Here is a 24,061-nt window from a genome sequence, read left to right as displayed (position 1 = left end):
GGAATGAAAAATAGTGGGAAACGTTTGTCACAGTTTGTCTTGAAGATACACCAGGTGGATGCGAAGTTTAGATTTTTAAAAAAGCATTTAGACACGTTAAACTCTGCAGCCTCAGGTGAAGAAGGAGAACGAAGAAATGTCAGTTTGACGATTCAACCGAGAAAATGATGACTAATCTGTGGGCTCAAATGATTCAAATCACCACATTTAATGGAGCTATAAATGCAACACTGTGTCACCCATTAACCTCATCATAATAAATTCTGGGTCCGAATGTGCAACCAGTTATGAATCACTGTGCTATTATACCACGTGTTCAATTTTTACCTTTCCTTTTCTGTCTTTCTCTCTCTTCTCTGTCTTCATCCTCTTTCCCATGAGTGTGTTTTGGGGTCTCATGTCTCTCTCTTTCCCTCTCAGGTTTTTCAATGACATGGTGCACTACAAAAGAGCAACAACCTGCAAATCAATCTATATTGATCCCACGGATTTTCTCAGGCTGTTTTACCAAATCACAACTACTGACAGGACCACAAGATCCGATTTGGTAATATAGATCCAATTTACATATATTCTAGTAGAGCCTAGTTTTAGCCTATATAGTGTAATTGACTAATGTTAGATGCTCATGGGTATTTAGAACACTAAAGATCTATTTCTTAATTTAAAAAGTCAGTCATCCAAGTGTCAGAAAACCGTCTAAAATAAATTGATCAGACAAGAGATGAGGGGACTTAAAACATTATACTGAACACAGAAACAACATTGAGTTTATTTCAAGAGCATTTTCAAAGTGAAATTCATCTTTTTCTGGTCTTTTTTATTTCTTACCCTGCAGGCATTGTCTCATGTAAACATAAGGCGTAACAGTTGGTGCCAATTTCAGATTTAGCCTGATAGCGCATGCTGACTGACAGGCTATCATGTAGTTAGAGATAAATTTAGATACATGTGTTGTTTCCACTTTCCATTTTTCTCTATGAGCTGCCAGCTTTTACATGTGGTGAGAGTTTATGTGCTGCTGCACTAATAATCTACTGTATATAGCTACTGTAGTATTTCCACCGCTGCATATAAAAGAGATACCTCTCTTTTCAGCTTTTCTTTCTGTATACTTCTCCTCTTCCCTGTTCTCCCCGTGCTCAGATGAGGTTGCGGTTTTGTGGCCATGAGTCTCATGAACATGTCCCTCAAAGTTATGGGAGACTGAAACACCGGAATCGTCATTGACAATAACAAGCAAAAGTACGAGGTACGTTTTATGAAGGTATTTCCATCAGTGCATATAAAAGAGATACCTTTTCTGTCATGCTCCTGCCTTTTCTCCCCGTGCTCAGATGAGGTTGTTGCTTTGTGGCCGTGAATTTCATGTTCGTGTCCCTCAAAGTTATGGGAGACTGGCACACCACAATCGTCATTGACATACCAAGCAAAGACATCACATGAGTAAAATCTACATGCTCTTTTCTCAGCAAGCTCAACAATAATTAAACAATATCGGCTTGGTTTTTTGGCTGGGCCACAGCAAAGTGGGCCAGCCCTATGGACGTGAAAGTCTGTCCCTGACTGACTGAGTTACTGTGTGATGAAGTTGTATTTGTCAGGCGAGTGTTGGGGTTTTCCCATTGACTATTTGTCTGTTGAAATGAATAGATGCAAATGTTACTTACATACCATAACTCCAGATTCAGTAAAAGCCCAGTCCTCTAAGGCAATTACTAGTGGGTTCATCCCTCGCTTGCACTCATGCAGGACTGAAGACTTTTAGTCACCTATAAGGGGGGCTCCATCTTGCTCTCACCTTGTGTATAAGTTGAGCTGAGGCAGCACAGTCGGCTCCCAAAAACAGCTTTTTCTTCAGCAAGTTAAAGGGGCCCACAGACTAGAGGCTGAACCACATTCTGTTTCATATAGACTTCGCCCTCTAAGGCTATTGCTAGTGAGACAAGGGCTGCGCAGGATGTGGTCCATGCCCCACTGGGTCTGCACACACAACACACACCAACTTCACAAGAAGTCAATAACCACTCCATACCTCGCCGATGTGTCACAGTGCATTGGCTACACACTGTTATGGTCCAGCATAGAGCAGAGTAGGCGAGAAAATGGCTCTCCATGCACCGAGAGGCATGAGGGAGAGCGCACAGTTAAAGCATCCCCAAATAACAATCACTGCGAGTGAAAACACTCAATACAGAGCGAGTCATCGAAAAACGAGAGACATCCCGCAGATAAACACTAATGAAAGAGCAGTGGGAGTTAATAGATAATTAGAATAGTTCGACTTAGAGTAAGCCCTCTTTCAAATAAAACATCTCCAGACATGAGTGGGAAGCACTGTTCTTGCAACTGCATTTATAACATTTTCTCAAACATGGATTAAGCATGTCATGTGATATTTTATTCAGTACACTTTAAGCACAAATATAACTGGGACCACTACAGAAATTTGTAGATTTAATATATTAAATCTATTAACATTTGAGTATCATTGAATTCACATTATAGACAGTACTTCTCACTAGCTGTGTAATGATTTGGCCACAAAATAGCACATTGATCACACACAATCCAGCTCTATACTAGATTTCAAACCAGACTTGTTTACCTGGTTCTTTTCTTTTCTTGCCCTGAGTCTCAAATAAAAAGATGCCTCTGATGTTGGTGCTTAAGAATTAAGCATTTTTATTCAGAATTTGCTCTGTAATTTCTACATCTTATATTATTGTTGTCAGATTTACTGAACCACATGTAAACTACAGCATGCAAATCTACAAGAACATTGCTACCTCTACATACAAAACAGATACCTTTTCTTTCTTTATGCTCCTCTTCCCCGTGTCCAGATGTTGTTTTGTGCCCATGAGTCTCATGTGCAGGCCCCTCAGACTTGTGGGAGACTAAAACGCCACAATTATGATTAGAGTAACAAGCAAAATATGTCATGTGGTAAATTTGGTTTGCTGTTTTCTCACATTTTGTCCTGAACAGTAAGGAGGCAAGTTTAAACTGTGCTGAAAGCTTGTCATCACTGCAATTAAGTATATAAAACTACAAGAACATTGCCATTACTATAGTACATATAAGGATATACCTCTATACCCCTCCTCTTCCCTTTTCTCCCCGTGTCCAGATGAGGTTGTTGTTGTGTGACCATGAGTCACATGTATGTGCCCCTCGAAATTGTGGGAGACTGACACACAACAATCATCACTGACATAAGTGAAAATATGAGGTGCAAGTTATGAGATTGCCACAACTACGACTAAATCAGATACCTGTCCTCTCAGCTTTTCTTTCCTCCACCTCCCTTGTCTCCCCATGCCAAGGTGTTGTTCTGTGGCTGTGGGTCTCATGTCCATGTCCCTCAAAATTGTGGGAGACTGAAACACCACAATCATGAACATAACAATGTTTTGATCCTACACTGTTTCCTCACCCACCCCAAAAATAACGCTATGATGGTTACTTTGAGGTCATTCTTTTGGCTATAAGTTTACAACTTCAACTTGTTGTAAAGTTTTAGCAATGCATCATAAACTTAAACATCTCCAAGAACGTTGCCAAGATACCTTTCGTTTCAGCTTTCCTTTCTGTATGCCCCTCCTCATGTTTCTCCTCCCCATGCACAGGTGAGGTTGTTTTGTGGCCATGAGTCTCATGTATGTGTCCCTCAGACTTGTGGGAGACTGAAACACCACATTTGTCAATGCAATAACATGGCATATTTCATTGGCATACCCAGCAAAAATTGTGATAAATTTCTGCTTTCTCTGAAAATTTTCAGTGTAAGTTGCCTCTTCTGCTGAAAATTAATATACTGCATATTTCCAATACTACATGTCTACAACTATAGTTAGCCACAGCTGCCACTACGGTACATATAAACATATACCTGCATGCCCGTGCTCCTGCCTTTCCTGGCCGTGCCCAGAAGAAGTTGTTGTTGTGTGGCCATGAGTGTCATGCCCATGTCCTTCAGACTTGTGAAAGACTGAAACACCACAAGCATCATTATCATAATAATCAAAGATCTATGGTATATGCAGTTTTTGCAGTTTCCCATTATCAGGGGCATGTTTTTTAACTTGTGGTGAAGGTTTATTCACTGCATATTTCCATCAGTACATGCCAACAGTGCATATAAGGATATACCTCCATGCCCGTGCTCCTGCCTTTCCTCGCCGTGCTCAGATGAGGTTGTTTTGTGGCTATGAGTGTCATGTCCATGTCCCTCAGACTTGTGGGAGACTGAAACACCACATTTGTCAATGCAATAACAAGCAAAAATCTAGATATATTTCTGCTGTTTCCAATTTTTTGGGGACCAAATGTTTTGCTTTGAGTTGCAAAGTTAAATTTTGGTCTACTGTACATCTGCACAATTACACTACAGTATATACATTTATATATAGTAGTAGATTTATATAATCTCCACCACTACACCTATAAACTATACCTGTGTGCTCAGTTTTTCTTTCTGTGTTCTCCTCCTCCCTTCTCTCCCCGTGCCCAGATGAGGTTGTTGCTTTATGGCCATGAGTCACATGTACATGACCCTCAAAATGATGGGAGACTGACACACCACAATCATCACTGTCATAACAAGCCAAAAATGAGGCGCTGTATGTTTTATCTGAAGATTTCCACCACTACATGTAAAAGATGTACCTTTCCTTTCAGCTTTTCTTTCCTCCTCCTGCCTTTCTTCTCTGTGTCCGGATGAGGTTGTTGTTCTGTGGCCATGAGTCTCATGTGTGTGTCCCTCAGGCATGTGTGGGGCTGATGCACCGCAGTCATCATTGTCATGGGCAAAGCCAGCAAGCAAGCAAAACATTTACGTACATTTCTAATTTTCCGTTTCTGATTCCTAGGGGCCCATGTATTGCTCTGTCAGTTGCCAAGTTTAAAACTTGTAGTGAAAATATATCTACTGCATTTTTCCATCACTACACATTAACTACAGTCAGCCACAGCTGCCACTACAGCACATATAAGCATATACCTGTATGTTCCTGCTCCTCCCTTCTCTCCCCGTGCTCAGATGAGGTTGTTGTTTGATGGCCATGAGTCACATGTCTGTGTCCTTCAGACTTATGGGAGACTGAAACGTCACAATTATGATTGAAATAATGGGGCAAAAAGGAGTTAAATTGTATATGCTCTCTTCTCTTATGAGTAATACTATCACACTACTGTTGGTGTCAAGTTAAGATTTAGTACCATATCTTAAATTGACTGACTTTTGTGCCACCCAAAAGATAAATCTATATACAGTTTTCTGTTTCCCATCTTCTGCTCTAAGTTGCCATGTTTAACTTGTGAGGGAAGTTGAGCCTATTTGCTGCATATTTCCATTACTACAGGCAAACTACACTATACTTGCGATCACTACATAGAAAAATACCCAACTTTAGTTTCTCTAACTACAGTTAGCCACAGCCGCCACTACAGCACATATAAGCATATACCTGTATGCTCCTGCTCCTCCTTTCTCCCCCCATGCTCAGATGAGGTTGTTGTTTGATGCCCATGAATCTCATGTCCGTGTCCCTCAGACTTATGGGAGACTGAAACACCACAATTGTGATTGAGATAACAAGTGAAAAGGATGCTATTGCTACATGTAAAAAATATCGGTCTTTAGTTTCGTCTCTGACTCCCATCTGCTGCATATTTCCATTTCTGCCACTACAGTACATTTAAGCATATACCTTTATGCTCATGCTCCTCCCTTCTCTCCCAATGCTGAGATGAGGTTGTTGTTTGATGGCCATGAATCTCATGTCCACGTCCCTCAGACTTATGTGAGACTGAAACACCACAATTGTGATTGAAATAACACACAAAATTAGGTAAATTTTGTATGCACTTTTCTCACAAACACTATGATGCATTTGTTGATGTAAAATCAGGATTAAGCACCATACCTTAAATTAACTGAATATTATACCACGAAGGAGATAACTTCATATACAATTTTCTGCATTTCCTATTTTCACTGGCCTGTTTTTTTTCCTGCAAGTTGCCATGTTATCTTGTGGGGAAATTTTAGCGTATTTACTGTACTACAAATTTCCATCACTACAGGCAAACTACAGTATGCTTGCCATCACTACATATTAAAAATACCCTTATCAGTGTCCTTTCTTTTCCCTCTTCGACCCTCATTTACTGCTTATTTCCATTACTATACTCCTTAACTACAGTTAGCCACAGCCGCCAATATAACACATATAAGCATATACCTGTATGCTCCTGCTGCTCCCTTCTCTCCCCATGCTCAGATGAGGCTGTTGTTTGATGGCCATGAATCTCATGTCCGTGGCCCACAGACAAATGGGAGACTGAAACAATTGTGATTGAAATAACTTGCAAAAATTAGTTAAATTTTATCTGTTCTTTTCTGAGAAATCTTAAGAAGAACACTGCTACTGTTGGTGTCAAAGTAAGATTCAGCATTATAGCTTAAATTGACTGTTTTTGCACTGAAGATTCAATTTTTATACAATTTTCTCTTTTTCCCATTTTCTGCTGTTGCCATGTTAACTTGTTGGGGAAGTTTAGCCTATTTACTACATATTTCTATCACTACACATTGCCCACAGTCAGCCACAGCCGCCGCTACAGCACATATAAACGTATACCTTCATGCTCCTGCTCCTCCCTTCTCCCCCCATGCTCGGATGAGGTTGTTGTTTGATGGCCATGAGTCTCATGTCCATGTCCCTCAGACTTATGGGAGGCTGAAACACCACAATTGTGATTGAAATAACACACAAAAATGAGGTAAATTGCTTATGCTCTTTTCTCACAAGCACAATGATACAACTGTAGGTGTAAGATCAATATTCAGCACCATAGGTCGAATTGACTAGTATACCACGCAGGAGATAAATTCATATACATTTTTCTGCATTTCCTGTTTTCAGTTGCCAATTTTTCGCTGCAAGTTGCCGTGTTATCTTTTGGAGAAAGTTGAGCTTATTTACTGCATATTTCCATCACTACAGGCAAACTACACTTGCTATCACTACATATAAAAAATACCTGTATTTTCTTTTTCCTCTTTGATGCTTATCTACTGCGTATTTCCATTACTGCACGGTAACTACAGTTAGTCACAGCTACTGCTACAGCACATATAAGCGTATACCTATATGTTCATGCTCCTCCCTTCTCTCCCCATGCTGAGATGAGGTTGTTGTTTGATGGCCATGAATCTCATGTCCATGTCCCTCAGACTTATGGGAGACTGAAACGCCACAAGTGTGATTTAAATTACATGTAAAAAGGAGGTATATTTAATATCACTATGACACTACTGTTGGCATCAAAGTAAGATTCAATGGCATAGCTCAAATTGACTGTTTTTCCACCGAAGAGATAAATTTCTGTACAGTTTTGTGTTTCCCATTTTCCAGTGGGGAATAGTTGAGCCTGTATACTGCATATTTCCATCACTACAGGCAAACTACAGTGTACGTGGTATCAATACCGACTTTAGTTTCTCTTTCTATATCGACTCCCATCTACTGCGTATTTCCATTACTGCACGTTAATTCCAGTTAGCTGCGGCTACAGCACATGCATGCATATACCTGTATGCTCATGCTCCTCCGTTCTCTCATGCTCGGATGAGGTTGTTGTTTGATGGCCATGAGTCTCATGTCCGTGTCCCACAGACTTATGGGTGACTGAAACACCACAATTGTGAATGAAATAAGACATAAAAACGAGCTAAATTGTGCATGCTCTTTTCTCAGAATTCTTTACATTAACCCTATGACACTACTGTTGGTGTAAAATCAAGATTCAACACCATAGGTTAAATAGACTGTTTTTCCACTGAAGATATGAATTTATATACAGTTTTCTCTGTTTCCCATTTTCTGCTATTATCCTGTTTACGGCATATTCCATCACTACAGGCAAACTACAGTACATGTAAAAAATACCCGTCTTTAGTTTCTCTTTCTTTTTCGTCTTTGACACCCATCTGCTGCATATTTCCATTACTACCACTACAGCACATATACGCATATACCTGTATGCTCATGCTTCTCCCTCTTCTCCCCGTGCTCAGATGAGGCTGTTGTTTGATGCCCATGCATCTCATGTTCTTGTCCCTCAGACTTATGGGAGACTGAAACACCACAATTGTGATTGAAATAACACACAAAACGAGGTAAATTGTGTATGCTCTTTCTCAGAAATCTTAAAAAACACGATGACACTACTGTTGGTGTTAAATCAAGATTCAGCACCATAGCTTAATAGATTATTTTTCCACTAAAGACATACATTTATATACAGTTTTCTCAGTTTCCCATTTTGTGCTTTTCTACTTTTAGCCTAGTTACTGCATATGTTCATCGCTACAGGTAAACTACATTATACTTTATATCACTCCATAAAAAAGATACCTGTCTTTTTTTTTCCTTTCTTTTTTGTCTTTGACTCTCATCTACTGCATATTTCCATTACTGGAAATCAACTACAGTTAGCCACAGCCACAGTTAAAGTAGATATAAACATATACCTGCATGCTCATGCTCCTCCCTTCTCCCCCCATGCTCAGATGAGGTTGTTGTTTGATGGCCATGAATCTCATGTCCGTGTTCTTCAGACTTATGGGAGACTGAAACACCACAATTGCGATTGAAATAATAAGCAAAGACTTCTTTCCCACCTAAACGACCAATAAACTCTATTTTTCAAACCTATTTCTCCCTGTCTTTTCTTTTCCTTTCCTTGCCTGTCCACTTCAGTCATTTTAAGCCAGATTTAGATTTATCTTTATCATTTAAATTCACCAGTGGGCTATCATGCTGCTGGAAAAACAAATGTAGATATGTTTGTGTTGTTTTAAGTTTCCACTGGTCAAGCAAACTCACCAGCTATCTTTGCAGCACCACTATAGTATATATAAGGATCTACCTGTATGCTCCTCCATGTGCCTTTCCTCCCCATGTTCAGATGAGGTTGTTGTTTTGTGGCCATGAGTCTCATGTACCTGTCCCTCAGACTTGTGGGAGACTGAAATACCACATCTTTAATTGACATAAAAATCAAAAAAAGTCTGATAATGTTTGTTTTTAACCAATTTTCTTTGCTCTGAGTAGCCAAATTTAACCCATGGAGGTAGCTTATGTACTGCATCTTTCCACACTACAGCTACAAATACATGAGGATTTACCTTTATGCTCCCCCCCGTGCCTTTCTTCCACATGCTCAGATGAGGTTGTTTTATGGTTATGAGTCTCATGACCATGTCCTTCATGCATGTGGGGAACTGAAACACCATAATATTTATTAATATTAAAAAGCAAATGCACGATACATTTCTAGTGTTTCTGATTTCTGAGGCTATTTTACACTGTGAGCTGCCAAGTTGAACGTCTGCCGCATATTTACCGCACCACAAGTCAACAACAGTATGTGAATCTCAGAGAACATTGCTTCCCCTGCACATACCTTTCCTTTCAGCTTTTCTTTCCCCCTCCTGCCTCCTCTCCCCATGCTCAGATGAGGTTGTTTTGTGGCCATGAATCTCATGTACGTGCCCCTCAGACTTATGGGAGACTGAAATGCCACAATTGTCATTTAAATAACAAGCAAATTCTAGATGTATTTCTACCATATTTTGCTGTGACTTGCATCTGAGTAAGTAAACTACAGTATAGACAGCTATGTACATTGTAGTAGATTTCTATCATCTCCACCACTAGACATAGATGATTTACCTGTCTCCTCAGATTTTCTTTCTTTCTCCTCCTCCCTTTCCTGCCCGTGCTCAGATGAGATTGTTTTGTGGCCGTGAGTCTCATGTGCATGTTCCTCAGACTTGTGCGAGACTGATAAACAACATTTTTCATTATCATAGCAAGAAAATTCTATTTAAGTTCTGCTGCTACTGCTTTATGTTGCCAGTGGTAACTCATTGTGAAAGTCAATCTACTGCATATTTACATCACAACAGTTAGCCACAGCAACCACTAAGCATATACCTTTATGCTCCTCCTCCTCCTCTTTTTTCTCACCATGCCCAGGTGAGGCTGCTGTTATGTGGCCATGAGTCTCATGTACGTGTCCCTCAAAACTATGGAAGACTGAAACACCACAATGGTAAATGACATAACAAGCAAAACTATGATGTAAATTTTATGAGAACATTGCCACCACTACATACTGCATAGACAAGATACCTTTCCTTTCAGCTTTTCTTTCCTCCTCCTCCCTTTCCCCTCTGTGTTCAGATGAGGTTTTGTGGCCGTGAGTCTCGTGCACGTGTCCCTCAGACTTGTGGGAGACTGTCGCACCACAATCATCAGTGACAACAAGCAACAACGTCTCATGGTTTAAATTATATATGATCTTTTCTCAGCACCACAGCCTGAACAATACATAAATTGTCTGGCCATTTTTACTTCCTCTGTTTTTCATTTCTTGCCCTTCAGTTTCAGTCATTGTCTCAGATAAAAACATAACACTGCGGATGGTGCCAAAATTATGATTTAGCTGTGTCACTATGTTGACTGACAGACTATCATGTCAGCGAAGAGATAAATTTAGATATTTCTGCTGTTTTCAGTTTTTCGGTCCCAGTTTTCACTGTGAGCTGTCAAATTTAACTCATAATAAAAGTTTATCTGCTGCATGTTTACTTATTTATATTTACTGCACCAAAAGTCCACTACAGTATATAAACCTACAGGAACATTGCCACCACTATGTATAAAAAAAAATACCTGTCTTGTCAGTTATTCTTTCTTTTTCCTCCTCGTCCTCAGCGTGCACAGATGAAGTTGTCGTTTTGTGGCCTTGAGTCTCATGTGCATGTCCCTCGGACTTGTGGAAAACTGTTGCACCACAGTTGTCATTAGCACAACAAGAACAGACATGATGGTATGAGGTATTTAACTTGCTCTTTCCTCAGCAGCCTGAGCAATAAGAACTTTATAATTAGGCTGATACTGCAGCGGGTAAAGATTACTGATATCGTCTGCCTTTCTCTCCCTTCCCGTCTTCCTCCGAGACCTTGTTTTCCTTTTCTCTTCCCTTCTCTCTCTGTCAGATAGTGGATTGCCCCATCAGGGGCCTCAGCCCTGGGCTTGGGAAAAAGCTGTGAGAGTCAGAGAGGCTTGAGAAACTCCTTCATCACTACACTTTCAGTCTGGGTGTGAAAGAAATGACATGCACTTCCTTTCATCTGAATGTCATGAAGTTTTCTGACTGGCACTTGTTCTAACTCTCCGCTTGTTTCTTTGTTCCCTCCCATAATAGAAAAAGAGGATCTGCCTCTGCTCTCGTGTTTGTAATGTATTTACCCCAAATATTCATATTCATAGGATGCTGTATACTGTTTTGTAAGACAGTAACATCTTCTCATGGGTTTACTCCCTTATGTTGAGATTCAATGTTCTCTCTGGTGCTGCACTCACACAGAACATCTCAAATCAATATAGGTACTAGAGACAGCTTAGCACACACATCCTGCTTTTACTGCATTTTTAATTGTCTCATGCTCAAATTTCCCCTTTCCTTTTTCTGTGTATGTTCCACTTTCCCAGAGGGCATTATGCCATTCCCAGGATCCTTTGCTTCAAGTTTTTGGGCTACAGTGAGCACATATGAAAGCGGAGAGATGTGAAACTAGTTCACTTTATGGATCAAGCCTCCTCCTCCTTTTACCTTTCCGTTTACTGCAACACAGGCACAATTCAATAAATCAAGACAACACAGTCATCCTCACAGAGATTATTAAGACAGGAATACAGATAACCAATCACATGAAGCGATCACAGCGTGCACGTCATTGAGGGACTAATGATTATCAGACCGCCAGAGAATACACTGCTGCATGTTTCCATCTGTGTTTCCCCTTGAGGTGTTTTTGTGCAGGCGATGTATGTCTCAAGTTATTCTTTTTCAGAAGGGGGCATCCTGCAAGCATCCTACTCCCCTGTGGAGCAGCCCCCTTCAGGCTATCTCCCACCCACTCGCTCCCCTTCACCCCCCCCCCCCCTCCCTGGGGCTCCGGTGAGACAGGATGCCAGCAGCTGTTCTCACAGCACCCTGGACCATTTCACACTACTGGCATCATGCCATCATTACATCTCATCAAAGTAACCCCTGCCTACCTCTAGTCATGTCCGACTCTGGCCCCACTAGACCTGCTCTCTCACACATCTGCCACAGCTGCACACACGTGCATGCACACGCCGGCTGGAGAAAAAAAAATCTCTCTTGTGGGAAAGAGGGATTCCGAATCACAGTTGTTTCAGAGGCTGATGTTGCACAGCAGTGAGCATAAATGCATTTAATCCCAGTAACCCATGCTGCCTTGGGGGTAGGGCTGATTCGAACCATTCTTGGCATTCATCTCAATCAGCTCAGCACGAATCATCAGACACCGGCTGCCGACTACACTGACTGAAAGAGGGGACCTCAAAGACCATGTGATCCTTTTATTTTTAACTTGACACTTCTGACATAGTAAGTCAGTCGAGGTTAATGTTGGGGGATGTTTTGGGCTTAGTCCTGATTCTGTCTCCTGTTTGCTCATCATATCCTTACGTCGCCCTGATCCCGTGGCTGGTGCTCCACAATCCTCTCAGTGTCTCTGAGTGATGCAAAGACAATATCAACTGAACTCAGACTCTCACAAACCTTCCTCGTCAGTCCTCACACACCCTCTTTTTTTTTCTCTCTCCCTCCCTCCCTTGAAAATGCCTCTCACTCACTCACCCACATTAACTAGATTTCCCTGCCACTACCTAAATTGAATAAGCGTCTCTGACACGCGATACGATGCTGAACAACATAAAATTATGATAGTTTGTGTTTACGAGCATGTTAGTGACTTTCACCTCCTGAAAATTCAGAGGGGGTCCACACCATAAAAACCATTATGCTGTGAAAATGATCTCCTGATTCTAAATTGGATTATTTTATTTTCTGGCAGCCTCTGCTCTACTGTCATCTAGAGCTATGGGTGTGCCTTACCTCCTCTCTCACTATGCCTCGGCTCTGAGTGTTTGTCTTCAGTTTCGACCGCGCCTGTGTGATGGTGAACATGAGTCGGGGCATGGAGGATGGACTCTACTGTGGTTGAATGGTGATGATGATGATCAACCGAATGATGTGTGGGCTCCTTTGGGACTGGGTGAGACAGATGTGAATGTTCGGGGATTGTTTCTGAGTGTGTGAACTCCGGTGTCAGGGAAACTCTGTGCTCCTCTGACGGAGAGGGTGCTGAAGGAGGGAGAGCCTCTGCCGTAACAGGAAGTGTGTCAGATTCTCCCATGGGTGGTGGTGGAGCCTCAGACAAAGGGCTTGTGGGTAGCACAGTGTCTGTTAGTGAGGTTGAGCTGGTTTCTGGTGGTGAAGCTCTGGTGTCTGTTGCGTCAGTTGCATGAGGACAGAGAATGGAAAGGCAATGAGGAATGAGCTGGCTGAGACATTAGCATAGGAGATGCTGCCTCAGATTGTTTATCCCAAGAAAGCTTTCCCTAGCTCTCCGTTTTTTTTCTTGAAATGTTCACATATACACTCACACAAGCATGCACATTCAAACACACAGAAGTGAGAACACACAATGAAAGTGTGATTTCACACTGCTGAAATAGGCTAAACTCAAAAGCTGTTCCCCAACCCTTTCAGTGCTGGAGGATTGTGTTTTTTCTGCAAAACACAGTGACTGTTAAAGGTGTGACTATTGTTAATATGGTTGTAAGAATGAAATCACACACTGTTTGTCAAAGTGTATTCCACTGTTTTACACTTACATTGTTGTGTATGCATGTGTGCATATGCGTTTGCACACACTCAATTTTGTCATCTGTAAATCTTCACAACAGCAATGAATCAATTACTGATCTATGTGTACTGGACAGTGGTACAACATACTGAGTTTACGTATTCAGACATAACCTGAATACACAAAACCACTGGTAGAATTTTCTCTGTTCAATGAACTTTTCCGATGTCCTGCCGAATCATCACACTGTTTTCCACTAATGTGAATCTAAAATGGTTCAGTGGCCACATTTTTATTCAGCAGTCAGTTAATGAGAGGAAATAACGTAATCATAATGTTAGACATTCAGCTTTGTGGCTACAGCACTGTTCTGTGTGTATTTTTCTCGAATTTCTCCATTTTCTCGACCAATAGTGACTGCTAATAAACGTTTACAGTCAGTCACTACAGGTATCTGACTGTCAGATTTTTTCCTGACTGATTTGTTTTGGTCACTAATCTGAACTTGTTACTTACACCATATGATGTAAACAAGACCAGCTACATCAAAAGCCACATTTCCACTGCATGTTATGTCTCGACTCCACTCGCTTTTGTTTCCCCACTGCAGATATCACTCCCTCAACATAGGCGAGACTCTTAGTCCACCTCTGTAGTAAAGTATATATATATATATATATATATATTTTAATAAACTAGACATTTGGAAAGCAGAGATGGAGAAAGTGTCCACCAGGCACAGGAAAGAGGGATCTGGCAGGCTTTAATCTCAGGCTAGCAGTGGATTTGGGGCCCAGGGTTTTGTAAGCTCTACATCACCAATAAAAGCAGGAATTTACATAACTTTTAACCATCATACTCATCTGTTCTAGTATAATCACACTGCAGTCATGACCTAATTACCTTACGCGCAAAAAGTCTCATAATACCTACTTTGCAAGTGCCTACCTTCACTTAGATCAAAACAATGAGGGTTTACAGAGCTGAGATGAGACATTTCAACCCCAGAAACCGAACCACTGGAGGCAATGGACTCAAGGTAAAAAAAAAAAAAAAAAGAAGAAAAATGGCGAGGGCAAGGTCTTAGTGTCATTTTCAGCCATGCAACAGCGCCATCACTCACGCAATGCATCTAAGCTGATTCATTACATAATCCTGTGACATGTGCCTGTCTGTCTGTACAGATGGACTCACTGTAACTGTCCCAGGACACACTCTCTCTGGTACACACACACTTACACACTTAAGCAAGCACACAGTGTTGGTTCGTGTGTATTCCCTGCTCAAACACATTTTCAGGCGACTTCCACACAAATGCATTTGCATTTGATGTGATCATTTGTAACTTGCATTAATATAGCCTGAGAAATGATAACAATAGTGTTTAATGGCACCTGTCAGTCTTAGCATTCTCATCATTTATTACCAGAGTGCTAGACATTGATTCAGCTCCACACTAATGAAGCCATTGTGATTCAAGACCAGTTAACGTTTGCCAGGACACCTAATGGCGGCGCACGCAGTGACAGCGTGGATGTTATTAATATGTCACATGATTGTCCAGACATGATCCAATCTCCCTCAGTCCAAGGCCAAGTTCAGCCTTCGTAAAAATGCTTCAGTAGAGATGAGGATGGTGCACGGAGGCCTACTCGTCCTGTACTCAGGCTCTTCCGCTGCCCTGGGATCTGGTTTTGAATGAAAAGATGGAGTAGGGTCATGTGAGGTCACGGTGGCTGGTAGATGTATGACTGGGTTTTAGGATTTGGTCTCTCTGACCTCCCCTCCCCCTTTTCCAAAGGCCCATCTGTCCAGCTAACCAATGGGATGCGGGCTCCGTGGATCAGACTCTCTTGCCAATAGGTCGCTAATCCTCATCTGAGCATGCTCAGTGACTTAACTGGGGCAGGGACATGACAAAGGGTACAACTACTATGACATATCCAACCTGTAAGTCTGCTGTAAGGTTAATAAAGGATTCAGACTGCAATCAAAAACCTCACATTGGTCTTAATGTAAAATCCCACAATAGATATTTTTGAATTCCTTGATAAAGTGATGATCTGAAAATATCATTTATATAACCAACTTTTATGTGGATAAAAAAAATTAAATATGAAAAAAATTCCAGGCATCTTTAACTTTAACTTTCACAGATAAAGTGATTTTTTTCTGTACACGTATTGCTGATACACATTTTTTCAAGTAGCATACAAGCTATGAATGCATCTTTGAATGCATCTAAGATTCAGGGACGATAGCTGAGATTACAGATTATATTATTCCTGATAACTAATGTGGTAATGTGATTCAGTTATCAATGTCACAGGACCTTTAGCCACATGGTATGATAAAACCTGTGTGTGCGTGTGTGTGTGTATAAGTGTGCAGGTATGTGTATGTCAGTGTGTGCTCGTACAAACAGTTGTGGCGGCCGCTCTGTAAGAATGGAACCTAAGACCTCAGATCCCCGGGAGGAAGAAAAGGGGATGAGGATGATTTATGGGTTTCACTGAACTGCACCATATGTCCGCTATAAATCTACACATACACACACACACACACGTGCGCGCACACACACAGATAACAAGGGTTTGCTTACTTCAGGGTCAGGTTTAAGCTAAATACACTTCTCTAAATCTGAGATAAAAAAAAAAAAAGACAAAGACAGGAAGACTGTACAATGATATGATTTTCCTTTTTGGTATCCCAAAGTGCAACTCAATAGTTGTGTCTGTGCTGATTTTTAGATTTTATACAGAGCAAATGAGTTAGTAAGTGAGTTTAAGAATTAAATGTAGTTGGTTTGTTTTTTCTGAACAAGATGCACACCATCATGGATTAAAGCTACAATGATTGTTGATTAACCAATTTAGTCAATTGATACAAATCAACAATTTTGATAACAAAGCAACAGTTTTGCTCATCAAATATTTCTTTTATGTAAAAATGGTAAAAATTCACTGTTTTCAGATTCCCAAATGATGTGATTTTTTTCTCTTATTTTTGGTTTTTATATTTTTATTTTAATTTTAATCAAAATTTCATGTTAATTGATTGTGTTACATCTTTATTGATTATCTTTGGGTTTTGGACTGAAGACTGTTAGCCCAAGCGATTAATTAAAAAAAAAATATCTGGAGATTAATTGATGATGAAAATAATTGTTAGTTCCAGTGTTATTGTGGATGTACAATGTGTGCAGTGTGATGTTTGGTGACGTTTTTGTCCTTCACAGCTGGCTTTAAAAAGCTTACAAAGGACTGTAACTCTGTTTATACAACGTTAAAGCTTCTGCCAGCCCCCCCCCAAATCACAGTTAATCAGTGAATTCTTTCAGCTGCCTACTGATGTAAGCCAAACAACAAAAGTGCTGTGCTGTTCAACAAACACACTTAATGGATTTCCTTCAGCCAAAAAAAAAAAAAGAAAAAAGTCTGACGACATCACAGCGGTGCAGAAATCCCAGCTCCTCCCACGTCCTAAGTGCTTTTCTGGTGGAACATGAGAGGTCCGCTGCTTACCAAGATGGCAGGTTTAAATTTAGCGTGAGGGCGAGCTGGGGTTTGAGGTCCACTTTACTGTACGTTCAAGCGACTGACAGAATCTATTCACATCTGTCCTGGGTTGTTTAAAAGCAGTCAGTCAGAACAAATAAAGCCTGAATGTCTATATAGTTTGACGTGCTCTCGCTTAAGACGGGAAAACCTACATCTGACACCAACGTCACAGATTCATACTGCAAGGGAAACATCCAATGTACATCTGAAGACCTCCAGTAAGTTGCAGGATGAATTATGTATGAAATATACACAGACACAAACACACTGCTTCACAGCGTCTAAAAGCACATCCATACACACACATTTACTTTGTCACTTGTCTCCACTACACTGCCGTCATTTGATCAGCTGTGGCCCGTGGTGGAAGAAGTATTAAGATACAGAACAGTAGCAAAAGCCCTGCATTCAAAATGTTATTTAAGTTAAAGTAAACAAGTAGTGTCACCAGAATGTATCAAAAACTGAAAGTACTTATTACTTATGCTTTCACTTGCAAGCATCATTTTAATTCTAGGTGGTCCAGTTGGAGATAATTGAACCACTTTATAATGATATAATATTTTAATAATATATATATTTTAATATTAATAATAATATTTTGCAAAAAATCTTCCCAATGAATAGTCATGGTGACTTGTTTTTTCTTGAAATGTGAAAATATCTGTCTCATTTTAACCTGTTCGGCAAGACTGGTTCTGTTCAGCAGTAACAGATCCACCTGCCAGCACCTCTGAAGGTCACTAACCAACACTTTATATCTTGTTTGTTTAATCTGAACAAAGATAATAAATTCCATGAAACCAGTTGACTTCAATTGAAATTGTGTCACTGTTTCACTTTCAGCTTCAACGTCACCCTCTGCTTCACCCTCAGTTTTACCCTCTCTTTCATCTTCAGTTTCACCCTCAGCTTCGACTTAAGCTTCACCCTCTGTCTCATCTTTAGGAGCAGCAGACATCTTAGATAAAGTTTGTGTTGTGGCTGTTCGACATCACAGGTAGAAATCCTGATTAACAAACAGAAACTGAACCTGAAACCATTAGCAAGCATCCTTCTTTGGATGACATTATTTTTCCAAATAACAGCTGTGCAGTTGTGTCTAATCGCGAGAGGAGATAATTTAAAAGCAAACTTCTGCAGTGCAGTCCAATTGCTCAGTCTATCCATGCATCAGTCTTTTACTGTCCGGCCATGTGGAGAAAAGCCCAGTGCTGTCAGGGTTGATGTTGCCACTTTGCCGATCGTTTCTGTCTAACAGCTCGGAGCCTGAGAGCCTCTCCACAGAGAGAATCCCTAATCAAATTCCCTTTTATTCCTGCCTCCCCGAGCTCCTCACCCAGAATCACACTGCATTACAACACACTAACATATGCCAACATCCTTTTTTCCCATTCCACTCTCTTTTTTGTCTTTCTCTCAGCTCACTTTGGTACTCCATCCACCACCCATCCTCACCCAGCCCCCGCTCATCCCTCCTCTCCTCAATCCAACAGCACCGTCTTTAGTCTAAATAAGAAAAGCAGAACTGTGGAAGAATTCCTCCTGTGCAGGTTAGTGTGATGTGCTGTGATGAAAGGACATGGCGACAGAGAGGCCTATTAATAATGAAGCACACAGGGCCCAAGCTGCTGCACCGAGAGAGGAGACGCAGGAAAGGAGAAATGACTGACTGGAGAGCCAGCTGAACATCACAGGAGAGAGGGAGAGTTTAGGAGACGTGCAGAAGTCGAGGCATGGGGTTTAAACTTAAATTTAGAAGAAAAAAAAAAAGACAATGCAACAGAAAGGGAAAGAGATGATACAGGAAGAGAGAGTGGAATACCACCTCTTCTGCTTTGCTTTGCATTATTACTTACTAGAACCGGAGGGTGAACCAGCAATTGTACCTGAAAGAGAATAAGAAAAGGAAGAGGAGATGAGAACTTGTTTATTTATGCATTCAATTTGCCTAAAGACTTGACTCTGCCTCATTCATCAGACTCAGGTGGCAGAGAGATCTTAAGAGCTCTGCAAAAGAAAGGCTTGTTGTAGACCTCTCAATGTCCTTGGGGAATTACTAGGTCTGCACTGTGTCCCCCATCCTCCCTAATTTAACTTGTTGCTCTTCCCTCGAACGTCACATCCTGGTGACAGGTTCTCATCATATATGTATGTTTTAAGAGAGCGCTACCACTTCACTGTGCTTGAATCAAAACCTTTTGCCTTTCTTGCATATTTTCTAAGATTGTATTTATAGTTAGCCTAGCTTTGGCATGCATAATGCAATCTTTAGAGACCAAACTGTTTTGTGAGCCATGGCCATTTTGTGTAGCATTTCAACCGAGCAAGTTGCAAACATTTAAATTTTTAAATTCCACTAATGGCATTCAGGAGTTTAAAAGGGTGGTGATGGGCTCTGAAGGTGTGTGTCAGTACCATTGGAACTGGGTTGGAAACAACAGCATGATGAAGAATGGCCGACAATAGAGCCACTCTCTGCAGTGTGTGTGCAGGTACAGGTGCATGTGTGTGTGTGTCTGCCTGTGTGTCTGCCTCTGCGTGTGAGTGTGTCGATGTTGGTTTGAAAGGAGAAAGCTAGGGAGGGGCTGCCCTAGATTATTATTTTATCATAGCTAGCTAGTGTAGCTGGCTACACTCTCCAAGAGGATCCCCCCCCACGCACTCCCACATTGTTACACAGCTCTGATCTGCTCTGCACTGAGGTGACGACAACTCAGAGCTCAGCCTCGCCATCATCTTCTCTCAGCTTCTCCTTTCCTTTCAACTTACTCTCCGGATCCTGCTTTTCATGCAGGACCTCAGAGTGATGAGGAAACCTGTATCTTCATCAATGAAAAATGTTACAGATTGAAATGAACTGCACTGATTCCACTGGAGAAGCTGGCATCATTGCCGGAGCAAAATTGAGAGTAGAATAAGAGAACCAAAAGGAATAAACTGATCTGAGCTATTAGGAAGTAACATTGTCACTGTGACAATAAAGAGTTAACAGGCCACAGAACACTAGTTTGCTGTGTATTAAGATTAGCAGGGTTAAGATACCAGCTAGAACAGCTAACAGGGCAAAAAGTAGTTGGGCTACGACACCAACATCAACTTAACAAGCAGAAAATGGGACAATCAGCAAGGTCACTAAATTAACTTCTTGTGTAGTATTTTTGCATCCTTCAGAACAATGGAGTTACTTCCACCAGGTGGCCAGAAACTCGCTAGGCGGTAATATGTCAGTGCTGTGTTTACAACTTGTTGCATCATCCCCAAGTGGCAATTAATGTTGAAACCATGCTGTTTTTTTTATGGAGGAACCCCTTTCAATGAATAATCCTAAGAAAGGAATAGTTTGACTTCCTTTCTTATCAAGAGTTAGATATGAAGACTGATACCACTTTCATGTCTGTATGCTAACCACTGCAAGCAGCTGGTTAGCTTAGCTTAGCATAAAGACTGGAAACATGGGGAAACAGCTAGCCCAACGGCAACAAAATCTGCCCACCAGCACCTCTAAAGCTCACTATTTAATGTTTTAATTGATTTGTTTTAAATCCATGCAAAAACAGACAAATTCCCATTTTCTGCAGGGTCAAGTGCTGGACTAGCTTCTTATTTACCCGTCAAACTTGAGAGTGATATCAATCTCCTCATCTAAATCTCGGCAACAAAGACTAAAAAAAAAATTTTCTGTTAAATGCAAAATGTAAATAGAAATATTAAATCTGCAGCAGTATCTAAGATGTTACGCCTGTCCTGTCTGTACAACTGTAGAACTGGGATCAATTAGTAGTCATATCCATGCATGATACAGTTAAGCAAGCTGACAGAGATCCGAAGGTTCGGCATATGAAAGGATTCAGCAGCATTGGATCTAGCTGTGTCAAATTAATGAGTTGGATCAACACAGTAGGAAGTGATAAACATGTTCTGGGTACGTACAGATGTTGGGGGTTCCATTGGGTGTTGGCAGGTAGGAACCAGCCTTCCAGGACTTGGCTTTAAAGCCCTTCCTGCAGCGCTGGCAGTCCTGGCCAGTGGTGTTGTGTTCACACTGGCACTGGAGGTTCCCATCCTGCAGCAGGCACTGGGAGGCATGGAGGTTACACTTACACCTTGAAATAAGGGAGAACACAGATGGCATAGGTGAGATATGCTGAAAGGCAGCTTGTGAAAGTTGTAATCACACACTGCTTGTGAGTGTTGTGTTAATAATACTAGGCACATTTTTACACCAAGGAAGAAGAAATACTGCATATCTCTGGTTGGTAAAGTAATACATGCAATACAAGATAAAACCAGACTAAGATTGTTGGATTAAGGTGTTACAAAACCTGTGTTTTGTTCTATACTGAGCAGATACTGTAAATTATACTGTATACTTGAGAGAGTTAGAAGTAGGAAAAACGTCATATTAAAAGCACAGTTTTTTTATACGCGAGTGTTGGTGTAGGTGTGTGTTTGTGCTGTACTGCACTTTGTGAGTTATGGATCTATACAAATGCGCATATATCAGTAAAATATTGCAGAGAGCAGAAATGAAAAAAACACATTTGGATATATGTGTGCAATGTCCTCAAGTTTAATTAGCTAAAAGACATTTATATTAAAAAAATCCCTGTTAACTTTACTGTTTTTTTTCTTCAATTTTCTATTTTCTTCAATTCAGCTTTTTCTCAGAAGTGAGTAGCAAAGCTACTGCACCCATTTGAATTTGATGTTTGCTGGTGCAGTTTGTACAGTTGCCAGTCCTTCTGATTCTGTCTGATTTGATTTCACAAGCGGCTTTACAATCTACACCCGAACTGATTACAGTATCAAAAATGAGTCAAGCTGTTTTTGCAAAGCGTGAAGAGACTTAATGATTGACTCAATGTAGAGTTGAAACTATTAATTGATTCACCAAGTTTGTTGATTAGCAGAAAATTGGCAGCTATTTAGATTTTCAAACAAGAATTGGCAAAGATTCTCATGGCCCAGCTTCTTCGATGCCAGCTTAGATAGTAACTGAATATCTTTGAGTTTTAGACTGTTGGTCTGATAAAACATAAAATGTAATCAGCCACTCAATTCATAATGACAATAATAATTAGTTGCAATCGCAATTGCTTTTTTATGATCATGACAACCAATAAGTAGTTTTAGTGTCATTTTAAATAATTTATTAAAGAGGAATTTCATTGCCATACAGAATATACATCACATCATGCAAATATCACTGGTTCTCTTCCTCTTTCTAAATAATTCTGGAGAGTAGGAAAACAAACAGCAGGATGTAAACTGAAAAAAAGAAAAGAAAATGAATACACACTCCAAACGTTGAATGCAAAGTAAAGTAGATCCAAGATTGTTGGGAATATGTGTGCCCGTTCTCTGTCCAAGACTGCCATGTGGGAGAAAATTTTGTTCACAATTACTGGCTGTGAAATTTAAGTGTGTGTGTGTGTGTGTGTGTGTGTGTGTGTGTGTGCGTGCATAAACATAATGTGTGCATATGCGTGTGCACAGTGTGACCTCAGCAGAGGGGAAAGCCCCAGGTGGGCTGATCCAGAGGTTGAAGATCTGCTGGGAAGGAAATGAGGATCTTAAGGACAGTCTGCAACCACGACTTCAAATTACAGCCTTTTCCAGATGAGCGGCTGGACTCCAATCCAGTTTGTTCCACTGGAGTGAACAGCTATCCGTCTGCATCAAATATTCAAAGAATGGCCCCTGTATTCTGGCAGGATGACTACTTCAATCTTCCCTCCTCACAGTAATCTGCACTTTCTCATCAGTTTCTGTTCGTTTGATTGTTTTTTGTTTATTTTTCGGTTTACGGTGTCAGTCTATCAACCTCAACCCTAGTTTCACATTACTTTACATACAGAATAACAATGACAAACTCTGACATGTGCAGTAAGCTTCACGGGCAAAAAATGGAGGCACTTGATCATGTTGAGTTGTGTCTCATATCACATTGTTGCTTTCAGTCCTATAAATTACCCACATTTCTCTCAGATCACCTGGACGAGCTGACAGGACATGCCAGGGAGAATCCATCCACCGACAAGGCCTTGTATCCTGCATGCTTTCTGAAGGACACGAGCTGTCCACTTAGCGAAGGGGGAAATTGAACATCTCTTTTTCATGGAGAAAATAAAGAGAGAGTGTGTGAAAGGAGACAGGTGTGTGTGTGTGTGTGCTTCTGCTTCGTGTGATCGTGATGCATTTGTCTGAGCGTGGCGATGACAGACAACAGATCAGAGAAGCTGAGGCACGGTGACTAATGCCTTCATGGAGTGACTGACAGCGGCGAACACATCACTGCTTCTCATCTCCTGCATCTTCTGTGATAAATCTCATCTGTCTCATCTAAAAAGTGGAAGCGCCGCTGAGTGCAGGATCTAGAAGTTGTAGTTTAAAATCAATACTGAAGAACAGAGTGATTTTCGAGGCATGCTGCTGTGCAGTTTGTGTCTTGCTGGCCTAATGGCTGCGGCGTGCTAGAGGAAATGGCCTCCCTCTTGTCAATTATCTGGACATTTGACATACCTTAGGTGTTAAAGCCTGAATGAGTTGAAGCGCCTGGATCCATGATGGAAATGTCACTGATTCCCTAATATCAAAGTAGCAATCTTAAAGATTTCAGTCCTGGTTGATTTGCCGGCACCTGTTGTTACTGGTGGTAGCAGCAAGTAGGGTTTAAATATAGGGGTCACATAATTCCAGGAGCAGCAACACTAACTATTGTGGTAATTCATTCTGT

General features: G+C 40.9%; 2 protein-coding genes across 3 annotated transcripts in view; both read right to left on the bottom strand.

The window, feature by feature from the left end:
• Nucleotides 1-24,061, bottom strand: part of LOC121622840 (netrin-G2) — a 65,948-nt gene that overhangs the window by 7,964 nt on the left and 33,923 nt on the right. Inside the window, 2 exon segments of the mRNA XM_041959853.1 lie at nucleotides 19,182-19,211; nucleotides 21,256-21,428. Coding sequence (XP_041815787.1) covers nucleotides 19,182-19,211; nucleotides 21,256-21,428 — 203 coding nt within the window.
• LOC121623531 (probable zinc transporter protein DDB_G0282067) lies at nucleotides 2,105-4,799 on the bottom strand. Of its 2 annotated transcripts, XM_041960824.1 has the most exons (8): nucleotides 4,672-4,799; nucleotides 4,460-4,576; nucleotides 4,156-4,251; nucleotides 3,896-3,994; nucleotides 3,573-3,689; nucleotides 3,279-3,383; nucleotides 3,095-3,193; nucleotides 2,105-2,900 (listed from the first exon to the last, which is right to left on the bottom strand). In XM_041960824.1, the coding sequence occupies exons 1-8, from the start codon at nucleotides 4,772-4,774 to the stop codon at nucleotides 2,686-2,688; spliced, it is 951 nt and encodes a 316-aa protein (XP_041816758.1). In that variant the 5' UTR covers nucleotides 4,775-4,799; the 3' UTR covers nucleotides 2,105-2,685. The 2 variants fall into 2 exon arrangements, with proteins under 2 accessions (XP_041816758.1, XP_041816759.1); XM_041960825.1 differs by lacking the exon at nucleotides 2,105-2,900 and having other exon boundaries at nucleotides 2,992-3,193.

Source organism: Chelmon rostratus, chromosome 19 (assembly GCF_017976325.1).
Source record: "Chelmon rostratus isolate fCheRos1 chromosome 19, fCheRos1.pri, whole genome shotgun sequence".
Taxonomy (NCBI): Eukaryota; Metazoa; Chordata; class Actinopteri; order Chaetodontiformes; family Chaetodontidae; genus Chelmon; species Chelmon rostratus.
This window is presented reverse-complemented; position numbering and strand designations above follow the sequence as displayed.